This window comes from Marmota monax, unplaced genomic scaffold, assembly GCF_021218885.2.
Source record: "Marmota monax isolate L192 unplaced genomic scaffold, Marmota_monax_Labrador192_F-V1.1 WCK01_AAM20220418_F8-fsc00015, whole genome shotgun sequence".
NCBI lineage: Eukaryota > Metazoa > Chordata > Mammalia > Rodentia > Sciuridae > Marmota > Marmota monax.
This window is the reverse complement of record NW_026692194.1, coordinates 3,708,213-3,721,143: the sequence shown is the minus strand read 5'-3', so window position 1 is coordinate 3,721,143 and position 12,931 is coordinate 3,708,213. Positions and strand designations below refer to the sequence as shown.

Here is a 12,931-nt window from a genome sequence, read left to right as displayed (position 1 = left end):
GTACGACTTTTTATTTATCCATTCCTCAGGCGATATACATTTGGGTTGTTTCCACTTTTTAATTAATTAATTTATTTTTTTGTGGGGCTGGGGCTTGAACCCAGGGCCTTATGCATGCGAGGCAAGCACTCTACCAACTGAGCTACATCCCCAGCCCATTTCCACTTTTTGACTATTATGAATAATTCTTCAATGAACATTTATGTACACATTTTTATGTGGACACTGTTTCCATTTCTCTTGGGTGTACAGTTAGGAGTACAATTGCTGAGTTATGTGGTAGTTCTGTTTAGCCTCTTGAGGAACTTCCACCCTTCTCTCCATAGTGGCTGCACCTGGGGAGGGGGGTGGGGTTCTCCACATCCTAGCCAACATTTACCAAATTTTTAGTTGTAGATGGACACAATACCTTTATTTCATTTATTTTTATGTGGTGCTAAGGATCAAATGCAGTGCCTTACACATGCTAGCCAAGTACTCTACCACTGAGCCACAACCCAGCCTTGTTTATTATCTTTGTTTTTCATTTACCATTTTTTTAAATTTATTTTTTTGGGTACTGGAAATTGGATTCAGGAGCACTCAGCCACTGAGCCACATCCCCAGCCCTATTTTGTATTTTATTTAGAGACAGGATCTCACTGAGTTGCTTAGCACCTTGCTTTTTGCTGAGGCTAGCTTTGAACTCATGATCCTCCTGCCTCAGCCTCCTGAGCCACTAGGATTATAGATGTGCACTACCAAACTCTGTGCTTGTTGGTTATTTATTTATTTATTTGGTACAGGGATTGAACCCAGGGATGCTTAATCACTGAGCCACATCCCCAGACCTTTTTAATTTTATTATTTGCTATTTTTAGATACACATGACGTAGAGTATATTTTGATATATTATACATACATGGAGAATTAGGAGATCCTAATTCTAATTAGGATCCCATTCTTGTGGTTTTACATGATGAAGAGTTTCACTGGTTGTGTACTCATACATGCACATTAGGAAGTTCTGTTGAATTCATTCTACTGTCTTTCCTGTTTCCACCCACTTTCCCTTCCCTTCCTTCACCTTTATCTATTCCAGTGAACTTCTATTTTATACTCCCCCCCATTATGTGTCAGCATCCATATGTCCCTTTTTATTTTTTATTTTGAGACAGGGTCTTGCTAAGTTGCTGAGGCTGGCCTCAAATTTGTGATCCTCCTGTTTGAGCCTCCCAATTAGCTGGGAGTACAGGTGGGCACCACTGTGCCCAATGTTGTTTGATTTTTAAAAACCATTAACTAGCTTCAAAACTATAATTCTTCTATTTGAAAGTAACTGCAGTGGCTAATTATATAAGCACATATTATCTTGCAAAATGAGAAATTATGAGTCAGGTAAATAGTACTTGATCCTGTTTCCTGGTCCAATCAAGCAACAATCATTAATGGTCACTGAAGCTATAAGTGGTGTGTTCACAGAGAGCTCTAAATAGATCATCTTACAGCAACAGAACCCACTGAATAACTTTAATATCACTAAACATGGGGCACCCACATATCATATTCCTCAAAATGTGATGCAATAAGAAGCACATGCCACTGTTTATGAATATTCTTGTTAAACCTACACCTAATCAAGCTTCTATATCTAACTACTAGTTTATAAAAAATATGGAGGTTAGAGGAACAAGAAAAACAACATTGTGTAGATACAATCAGCCAAATCCAGAATGTGAGAAATTTACAGACCAAATGATCTAGTATTCAACCAAAGTTGGCATTTAAAAGAGAAAGAGAGCTGTGTGTGGTGGTGCACACCTGTAATCCCTGTGACTGGGACAACTGAGGGAGAAGGATCACAAGTCTGAGGTCAGCCTTAGCAATTTAGCATAGTCCTTAGTAATTTTTTAAGACTCTCTCAAAATAAACAAGAGCTGGGGATGTTGCTTAATGGTTAAATACCCTGAAACCAAAATAAATAACTAAATAATAAATAAAAATAAGAGAGAACTGTTATAACCAAAATAGTCTGAAGAGATATACTAGCCATATACAATTTGTAGATTTTATTTAGATCCTGATTGAAAAAAAAACACTATAAAGGACATGGTTGAGATAATGGAACATGAATATTAGATGATAATAATAAATTACTATTATTTTTTGGCTATAATAATGGTATTGTAACGGTTTTTTAAAATTTTTACCTGTTAGAAAAATATATTTAAAGTAGTCAGATATACTCCAAAATATTCCAGCAAACAAGAAAAACAAGCTAGGAGCTAGGTATGGTGGTACATGACTGTAGTTCCAGCTACTCAGGAAGCTGAGAGAGGAGGATCAGTTTGCTGAGCCCATGAGTTCAAGACCAGCCTGGGCAATACAGCAAGATCCCATCTTGAAAAGAAAACGAACAAAAAACCTGTAGGTTAATGGAGATAGATGATACAAGAATGGCAGAAAGCTGATAGCTGTCGAAGATAGGGGATGATCTCAGGGGATCCATTATGCCATACTTGTGTGTGTGTATGTGTGTGTTGGTGGTGGTGGGGACCAAACCCAGTGCCTTATGCATGTTAAGCACATACTCTAACATTGAGCTATACTCCCAGCCCAATTATACTATACTTTTTTTTTTTTTTACTTTTATGAGCATGTGAAGTTTCCACAGTAAAAGGTTAAGATAATAACTAAATTGATTATTACATGAAAAATTAAAGCTATTAAATTATAGAACATACAGTAACTCTTCAGATTATTTCCTTCCAGTCCTGAGATGTAATTATGTACACAGAACATTTAAAAGCAAGCAAGAAGCTGGACATGGTGGTGCATGCTTGTAATTCCAGCAGCTCAGGAGACTGAAACAAGAAGACTGCAAGTTCAAGGCCAGCCTCAGCAACTTAGTGAGACCCTGTCTTTTTCTTTTTTTTCTGCTTTGGGGTACTGGGGATTGAATTTATGGGTGTTTAACTACTGAGCCTCATCTGTAGCCCTTTCTTTGGTAATGTTTTTAGTTGTAGATGGCCACAATACATTTATTTATTTATTTATTTATTTTTTATTATGCAGTGCTGAGGATCAAACCTAGGGCCTCACATGTATTAGGTAAGTGCTCTACCACTGAGCTACACTAGCCCCTCCAGCCCTTTTTTATATTTTATTTAGAGACAGGATCTCGCCGAGTTGTTTAGGGCCTCACTAAGATACTCCTGACTCAGCCTCTCAAGCTTCTAGGATTATAGGCATGTGACACCATTCCCAGCTAAGACCCTTCTTAAAATAAAAAGAAAACAAAAAGGGTTGGGAATGTAACGCAGTGGCAGAGTGCTTGCCTAGCATGTGTGAAGCCTTGGATTTGGTTCGCAGCACTGGGGAAAGAAAAAACAACAACAACAATAAAAAGTCAATGTGGGGCTGGGGTTGTAGCTCAGTGGTACAGCACTTGCCTCAAACATGTGAGGCCAGCCTTGAACTAGCGATCCTCCGGCCTCGGGCTCTGAAGTAGCTGGGATTATAAGTGTGTACCATTACAGCTGGCTATAGTTTGTATTCTTTTTTTTTTTTTTTTTTAGTGGTGCTGGGGATTGAACCCAGGGCCTTGTGCATGTGAGGCAAGTACTCTACCAAATGAGCTATAACCCCAGCCTATATTTTGTATTCTTATCAAGTTGCAAATGTTCTTTATTTATTCTGGATACAAATCTTTTGCTGATATATGACTTGCAAATATTTTATCCTATTCTATGGCTTTTCTTTGTTTGATCTATGAATTAAAAGTTTTACTTTTCTATTAAGTATTAATTTTTTCTTTTGTAGATCATGATTTGGTGTCAATAGCTAAGCAATCTTTGCTTAAATCAATACAAAAACATTTTTTTCTCATGTTTTCTTCTGGAATTTTTTTCTCCCTATACTGGTGATCAAACCAAGGGCTTCGTGCATGCTAGATAAGCCCTCTACCACATTATTGTGAAGAAAGCAAAATAACCAGGATGAAGTTGGTGTAGATGGTATATGCCAGATTATATATCCTATGGGGTGTTATATCTGATTTTGCGTGATCACAGTGTTTTGATGAATTTTTAGTAGGGTAGTGAAAATACGTTTTTCTCTGTTTTCTATTATTTTATGTTCTGTTTCTCTAATAAGAAGAAAATAATGTTGTTTTTTTCTCAAAAAGTAAAAATAATGCACTTAATTCCATAAAAAGGAAAAGTATAAGAATACAGAAAGGCCTAGCAGGGTGCAGTGGTGCACGCTTGTAATCCCAAAGGCTCCAGAGGCTGAGACAGGAGGATTGTGAGTTCAAAGCCAGTCTCAGCAAAAAGCAAGGTGCCATGCAACTCAGTGAAACCCTGTCTTTAAACAAAATAAGAAAAAGGGTTGAAAATGTGGCTCACTGGTGGTGTGCCTCTGAGCTCAATCCTTAGTACCCAAAAATAAATGAATAAATGAATAAATAAATAAATAAATACAGAAAGGCTTGACTTTAATTTACCGAGACCAATTAAATGTACTTCCAGGAAAACTGCACAATGCTAGGAACTGGGACCACAAAAGTAAGATAAGGACAATACACTCAAAGAAAAAAAAAATTTTTTTTTTAAAGAGAGAGAGAGAGAGAGAGAGAATTTTAATATTTATTTATTTTTTTCAGTTTTCGGTGGACACAACATCTTTGTTTGTATGTGGTGCTGAGGATGGAACTGGGGCTGCAAGCATGCTTGAGCCACTCCCCAGCCCCCACTCAAAGAAATTTTGAACCAATGCATAGAATAGCAGGCAGAGGTACCTCAAGGACTATGGAAGCAAGTGAAAGGGAAAAATGTTCCCAAGACCTAATACCCATCCTAAACTCTCAAACTTTCAACTACAATTATGACAAGTTAACTTTTAGAATCTATATTATGTGTTGGGATCTATGTATGATCCAATTTGAATAAAGTACTCTATGCCTTTAGAAAGGTTTGAAAACCACTGGTCTAATAAAAGTGAAAAGTGAGAGGCTGCTACTACTGTAGAAAGAATACTGGATTGGAAGTTCATAATACAAGTTTTATTCTAATTGTCCTACACGTATAGCCATGTGGAAGGCAGAATTCTAGTTCTCAATGACTCAATGACACTTTTTTATGTGAATGTTAATGTTATTCGTTCAATAAATATTTGTTGAATGTAATAAATACAATAATGTTATTCACATATTCATGATAAAGTAATGACAAGGAAGGGGAGAGAAGAACATGTGGAGGTTATCAGCAAAGCCATCAGAGAGATGTAACAAGTTGGGTCTTGGAGCCTGAGAAGTCTGTATCCATTGATTAAAAGGAGAAACCAGGAGCATTACAGATAGGTTCAATAATAATAATAATAATAATAATAATAATAATAATAATGCTGCCACAGAATAAATGCTTGCTTTTGTGCACAAAATTTTATTCTCATAATCACCCCCTGGAGGTAGAGGTTATCATCCTTTTGAACAGACCTTGGGTTTACCCACAACACAAAACTCTTGACTGGCAGGGCCACACCTGAAATTGGGGTAGTCTGATGTCAAAGTGGAGGCTCTGGGTTCAAATAGGTACATATACTTAAGATATGTGAGCAACGTGGGGCTATTTGAAGAGGGAAGTGGGGAGCGAAGAGGCTGAAAACTTAGGCAACCACTCTCGCTCAGTTGACCTCAGGGAGTTTGGGCAAAGAAGAGCTGGTATGGAACCGGAGGTATTGAATCAAGGCGTGATTTCAAGTAAGTGTGGGTGTGTATCCATCCCAGCTCTGTGGACTGAAAAGGCCTAGAAGCAATGACACACCAAGGCACATTCGATGGTTGGGGTAGGCAGGGACCAAGGACCTCCAGGTTCGCTCCCCGCTCTCCTGCTGGCTTCTCCGCCACATTCCACTGCCACCTCGCGGCAGACCCGGTGTTCTTCACCTGCCTGCCTCTTCTGCAGTCCGTGAAACCGCGCCCTTAACTCCTGCGACATCTTAAGGAGAGATCCGCAGCATCCCCGACGCCGGCCGCCATTAGCGTCAAGCAGATCACAGGAAACTATAGAAGAGGTGAAGAACACCGGGGCGCGGCCACCTGACAGGCGACCTGGAGGAGCCGTTTCTTATTGGATTTCACTGCTGCCAGTCGCGACCTCCTATGTTCTGTCCCGCCCCTTCCGCGCAGTCTGTTCTCTAAGTGGCGGGCGGGGCCGGGCGGCAACTTCCGGTTGGGGGAAGAAAGTTAGGCCGAAGGAGGGGCCACGGAGAGGGAGAAGGAAGAGGCCAGGGCCGGGCGGCGACGGCTGTAGGTTGTGAGACGGCGGCGGCTGCGGCGGCGGCTCTCCCTGGGGTGGACGATGGATAGCCAGGGCAGGAAGGTGGTGGTGTGCGACAACGGAACCGGGGTAAGTGCCGGGCGAGGAGTCCGCGGTGGCCAGAGGCCCGGACAGGGATGTACGGGGCTCCTCGGTGCCTGGGGCTGCACGTCTGGGCCTCTGGGGTGAAGGGGGGCGAGTGGCGAATGGAGCCTCCCGCCTCCATGGGCGTGGGAGCAAGCGGGTCCGGCTCTGGACCCGCCACCCCCGTAATTTCCCAGGTCTGAGCGGTAGCGAGACCGGCACTGGACGCTGACCCCCACCTGCTGTCCCTAGGGGGCCGGCTCGATTCTCTAGCCGGAGCAGTTTGGCCAAAATATCCTAAGGTTTGGGTAAAAGACTTGAGTTTGTGCAATCGAGAAGGGTTCCATTTCTCAGACTCGCCGGTGTGTAAAAAGGAGAAAGACCTAGAGGCCTTCCTCTTCCTGTAAGGTTGTAGATACCAAATGGGAGGCAGGAAGCAGAAAAAAAAAAAAAAAAAAAAAAAGGAAGTGCTGTCATGCAATTGGCCTCAGCCCTTTCGTAGTGCTTCTTGAGGGTTTGTTCTTTGCTTTTTCTTCCTTCTACCTGTCTTGAAAGAAAGGGAAACCAGATCGGCAGTGTATCTATTGCTTTTTTTTTCTGCATGTGATAGTTTGGTCCTAGTGCACCCTCGCAGAGACCAGCGAGCATGTTCCATGGGATGATTTGAGAGGTCTGAGTGTTAATTCCACTGACTTGGGGAAGTTAATCAGTTTTAGTTCCTCCTTCTCTCTCCCCTTTAAGTACAGAATACAGATGTTCAGTCTTGAAGATTCTAATTGTAAAAATCCGAGGAAAGCATTAATTTAGAAACTCTTTGAAAGTGATTTCTTTTCACCCCCCCCCCCGCCCTTTAATTATTTTGGATGCGTTCTATAGTAATTTCTATTTTAGTGTTGCAAATTTTGTGATTCCCCCCTTCCCACGTATATAATGTGACATATAATGAATTAAAGTGGGTTTAAGTCGAACTTTAAAACACTTTGGAAATTATATTTTCTTTTAGATTTTTAAAACAAATTGTATTTGGTTTAAGTGCTATCACTTTTCATTATTCTCAATTTCATTTATGGAAATTGGATTGTTGGGGCTGGGTTGTGGCTCAGCGGTGGACCGCTCGTCTCACACGTGAGAGACCTGGGTTCGATCCTCAGCACCACATAAAAATAAATAAGTGAAATAAAGGTATTGTGTCCAACTACAACTAACAAATTAAAAAAAAAAAGAAATTGGATTGTTGGTGGGGGGTTAGAGCTGGCATCTATTGCCATAATCTTGCCCTTGATTGGATTTGTTTTTTGGTTTGTTTTTGGAACTGGGGATGAACCCAGGGCTTTGTGTATATCCCGGCCCCCACTGGATTTGTTATAGACTTCTACAAATAAAAATTATACTAGGTTCTTCTGAACTGTTAAAAATGGACAAGAGGGCTGGGGTTGTGGCTCAGTGGTAGTGTTTGCCTAGCATGCATGAGGCACTGGGTTCCATCCTCAGCACCACATAAAAATAAAATAAAGATATTGTGTCCACCTAAAACTAAAAAATACTAAAAAAAAAAAAAAATGAGCCAGGGTAAGAAGAATGTTATAATGCAACAGGTCATTTATATAAAATAATTTTTTAAAGGGAGGCAGATCCATTTGTAGGGAAATGTCTAAAATTTATTAAGGTAAAAAGTTTTAGAATGAACCCATTTATGTGTATTCTTTATTAAATATATTTGTATGCCCACAAATTTGTGTCTATATATGAAAGTTTTGGAAGGATACTTGAAATTCTATAAGTTATCTATGGGACAAGGAATAAAAGAGTAAGGTGAGAGGAGAGAACTTCATGAATTCTCTGAATAATTGGAAAAAAGTTCTTTTTTTTTAATGTTTATTTTTTAGTTTCAGGGGGACACAATATCTTTATTTTATTTTTATGTTGTGCCTAGGATCGAACCCAGTGCCTTCTGCATGCCAGGCGAGCGCACTACCACTTGAGCCACATCCTGAGCCCCAGTGTTTTGTTTATTTTAACAAAGCATGTTATTATATTTAAACTAATTTAATTACATACATATATTACCTTAGCAGTTAAAACTGCATTTTAAAAGACTACAGTAAAGGTGCATTTAAAAAAAAAAAACATGAAGTTTTTTTTTTTCCTTTGGTACCAGGGATTGAACCGAGGGGTGTTTAACCACTGAGCCACATCTCTACCGTGTTTTTTATATTTTATTTTGAAACAGGGGCTCGATAAGTTGCTTAGGGACTCACTAAGTTATTGAGGCTGGCTTTGAACTTGTGATCTTCCTGTTTCAGCCTCCCAGACCACTGGGATTACAAGCAAACATGAGCTCATGGTTGGGGATGTGGCTCAGTGGTAGAGCACTTGCCTAACACAGCAGAGATTCAGGTTCAATCTCTAGCACCACAAAACAAACAAAACCACACACACACACACACAAAACCATGAGCTTAATAACCACCACAGTATCAAATTGAACCTCTATATAAATTTAATACTTTTCAAGTGAATTTACAGTACTTTGTGACTCTGTCAGGCACTCTCTTTTTAATGGATTCTTTTTCTTTGAGGGATATAGCTGAGGTACCCTGTATTTGTAGTATGGGTACATGTATGTGGGATTTTTGCTTGTGGTGCTGGGGATTAAACCCAGGGCTTTACACATGCTAGCTAATTGCTGTACCATTGAGCTATACCCTTAGCCTCTGTATGAGGAGGTTTACCTTATTTTTTACAGTACTGGGGATTGAACCCAGGATCTCACGTGTGGTGGGCAAGTGCTGTAACTCTGGAGCTTCATCTCAGCCCTTTTTATTTTAGTTTTGAGATGGTCTCATTAGGCTGCCTAGGCTGGTCTGGAATTTGGGATTTTCCTGCCTCAGCCTCCCAAGCCTCTGAGATTACAGGTGTGTGCCATCTTGCCCAGCTACCAGTGGGGTTTTTTGGGGGAGGGAGGGTTACTCAGGGGCACTTGACCACTGAGCCACATCCCAGCCCTATTTTGTATTTTATTTAGAAACAAGATCTCACCAAGTTGCTTAGTGCCTCACTAAATTGCTGAGGCTGGCTTTGAACTCCCGATCCTCTTGTCTCTGCCTCCTGAGCTGCTGGGAGGAGCTGCCACCAGTGGAGTTTTTGATGTTCATTTAGAATAGGAGTGTTTGCTGCTGGCTGTGGTAGGCACACCTGTAATCCAAATACTCAGGAGGCTGAGGCAGGAGGATTACCTGAACCTTGGAGTTCGAAGCTGTCTTGGGCAGTTTAGTGAGACCATCTCAAATTAAAAACATAAAAAGGCTAGGGATGTAGCTCAGTGGTAGAGCAAGGTCACCTTGCATGCTTGAGACCCTGGGTTTAATACCCAGTACCACACACACACCAAAAAAAAATGTGTAAATATTAACTGCAAGCTAATTTTTATGTTACTGTTTCATTAATTTAGCTAACATTAGAAAGCTGATTGTATGCATTTGCTAGTCTTATGTATAATCCATAATTTTAAAATCTTGCTCTTTAGGATAAAAGATCTCTTAGCATGATGTAAATGAAAAAGTATAATTAATTTAAACAAAGATTTATGTATTTGATGTTGTAGTTACTTACAAATTTTATCCATGTTTTCTATAAACATGATTGGCTGAAAATGAAGAAACAGCTCGGATATAATATGTAAATCATATGCAAATCAGGAATGCTGTGATACTTAAGAAAATTTAAGAGGATTAGGAACCACTTAGAGTCTATATTTTGTTTCTAATTATACTTCTGGACATGAATGAACATCTTGTTTTGTTTGGATACCTGAAGTTATAATGGTTATTTTACAGTTAAATAATTTATTCAGATTTAATTTTTAAAAACTTCTTGGAAATAGTTGTTACTCTAAAGTGTTTTCATTAGCCCTTATTTACTTTAGGTTTAGATTTTAAGGGCTGGAGATGTAGATCAGTGTAGAGCACTTGCCTACTATGTGTGAGTCCCTGGGTTCAATATCCTAGCACTGGAATGGGAGGTGGGGTTTAGGTTTTAAAATTTTAGGCTATATGAGGTGGAATTTTGTGTTGAACCCAGGGCCTCAGGCATGCTAGACTAGCACTCTACTACTGAACTACATTTCTAGATGTCAATTTTTTAAAACTCCACTAACAGTCCCAGAATTGAATGATGTAAAAGTAGGTGCATTGTTTTGACCATATGCCAGATGTTGGTTTAATAACTTAATGAGGCCCTGCTGCATTTCCTCATTACCCCCCAGCTAGACTAGTGTCTCATTAGGGTGGCCTAGGGGAGGGAAATTCATCTGATTTCAATAATTTATACACTTTACAAAAAAAGAAAAGAAAGAAAGAAAAATTGACTTTCAACCTTAATCATTCAAACCTGCTTTCTAAAATAGAGTCACAGCAAGTGGCCAGGGAGGCCAGAATTTGGAAATCTGTGAAGCACTAGGTTTTGGTCCCTTTATAGTTGGGCCTAGATCACTAGTATTGTGTATCCTGTTACCAAACTTGAGTGATTTCATCAGCAGTGAGTTCATTTATGAACAAAATGAAGACTTTTAAGTGCTGTTACTGGCACAGAGTTTAATAAGATCTAATGATCTAATGATACAGAGAAGCTTACAATGCTAGAATGATTATATTTTCATTTATAATTCAGATTCATAGTTGCTTGTGACCTGCTTTATCAGATTTATGCTAATTTATATGTTGAATTTAGGAATGTTTGAAATAGAAACAGATCAGAAATTTTGCTTTCATCCTGCAAATGCTATGCAATAAATAAAAAAAATATCTTGGTGGCCTAAGAAGTTTTTATATAATTAATACCCCCAAACCATCAGATTAGTAAGGGAAAAATATAAAGTCAATAAGCCCGAATCCCTCTCCCACCTTTTTTTTTTTTTTTTTTTTTTAAAGGAAAAAGGTACTTTTAGAACAGATGTGGTTGGGATTATTCTTCATTTTTGCCTGAGGGAACATTTCCCTGCTCATGCTCTTACCATTTGATGACTCAGTGGGAAGTAAGAGAGCCAGTTTAAACCACACACTATGAAGAGGAAACTATATATGGTAAAATCTATTTCTTAAACACAACCTTTTGCACACAATGAGAGAACTAAGTCACCAAGTCATTTTTGATTTACATGGGGGAGGAATTTCAAGGCTTAAAATGAAACCAAGTGAATGGTCTATAAAAAATAATTTCTTTGCATTTTATCATGTCATGGTTTAGAATTTTTAAATGTCATTTTTTTTTGTAAGAAAGGTATAGGCAGATTGTTGGTTATTGACAAATGGATTATTAAATTATTTCCTTATGAATTATTAATGCATTCACATTTGAAGTAATGTGAAGTAGTACGGTTTCTACTTATTTTGGTGGAGTATCCAAATACTCTTTGGGAATGCTAGCACTGAATTCTAAGATAGCATCTGCTTTCAGTAAGCTATTACTTATATAGTTTTTTTTTTTTTAATATTTATTTATTTATTTTTCGGTGGACACAACATCTTTGTTTGTATGTGGTGCTGAGGATCGAACCCGGGCCGCACGCATGCCAGGCGAGCGCGCTACCACTTGAGCCACATCCCCAGCCACTACTTATATAGTTTTAATTTGATATCTTTAATTTGAAAAGCCAAATTTTCTTTTCTTTTTCCTTCTTTTTTTAAAAATTTTTGAAAAGCAGTTAAAATGAGTTTACATTTGTATCTGTAGTTTCAGATCTCAGTTTTTGTTTTAAGGTACTTGACAATTTTTTGTCACTTGAAGTAGACTCAAGAATTAAGATATGAGCTACCCATCCGAACAGTTATTATCAGAAAATCTTGGTGTGTTTATTTGCCACTGTGCCATGTTCTTGTTTCCACTGTGTGTATGTGGCTCGGAATGAGGGGCAGACATGTCAACCTTAGGAGTCTCTTTTGTACACCAGGGTTTACTTAAGCTCTGTTTTAGGCTCCTCCTCCCACCTTCAACTTCTGTTATGATTTCTCATTTAATAATATAATAAATATAAATCATATATTTATATTTAACATGCAGGAAACAGCTCTTATAAACTTATAGATTTTCTCTTCAGTCATTCATTGTCTAATTTTCTTTGAGAACATTTATATCTATGTTAAGTGAGCATTTTTAGTCAGATGAATGGGTACTTTTGACCCACCCATTTTTTCATTACTTTGAGGTGAGATGTAAGAATTTTGAGCAGTGTTTTTTTCTTAACTCCGTGCCCCCCCACCCCCCATTCACAGTACAGATCAGGCATAGGGCCTGGACTGAGGTGTATATAGGATAGGTTTAATCTGCCTCTTTTTCTGTATAGTCAGTGTAAGGACACAGCCTTTGGTAAGTACCAGGAGGCCCACATTTTATTTATACTGAAATGTGGATTTGGTTGGGGTAACTATAATACTTTTTCTACCTTCTCATATCATTTTTGTTCAGGTGAACTCTATTTTGATTTAAGGACAAAAGAGAGTTTGTGATTTAAGAGAGATTTTTGTGTTTTTTCTTTTCCTTTTAATTCAAACATA

At 38.8% G+C, this 12,931-nt stretch overlaps 1 protein-coding gene and 1 non-coding gene across 2 annotated transcripts in view; one reads left to right on the top strand and one right to left on the bottom strand.

Moving 5' to 3' along the window:
* Nucleotides 1–6,217: 6,217 nt before the first annotated feature.
* The window catches only part of Actr2 (actin related protein 2), a 42,889-nt gene continuing 36,175 nt past the window's right edge, over nucleotides 6,218–12,931 (top strand). Inside the window, exon 1 of the mRNA XM_046422814.2 lies at nucleotides 6,218–6,386. Within this exon, the coding sequence (XP_046278770.1) occupies nucleotides 6,339–6,386 (48 nt within the window). The 5' untranslated portion in view covers nucleotides 6,218–6,338. The remainder of the gene's footprint in view (nucleotides 6,387–12,931) is intronic.
* LOC124080188 (small nucleolar RNA SNORA51) lies at nucleotides 12,630–12,760 on the bottom strand. Its single transcript, XR_006847622.1, has one exon. It is a non-coding gene; the product is annotated as a small nucleolar RNA SNORA51 (small nucleolar RNA).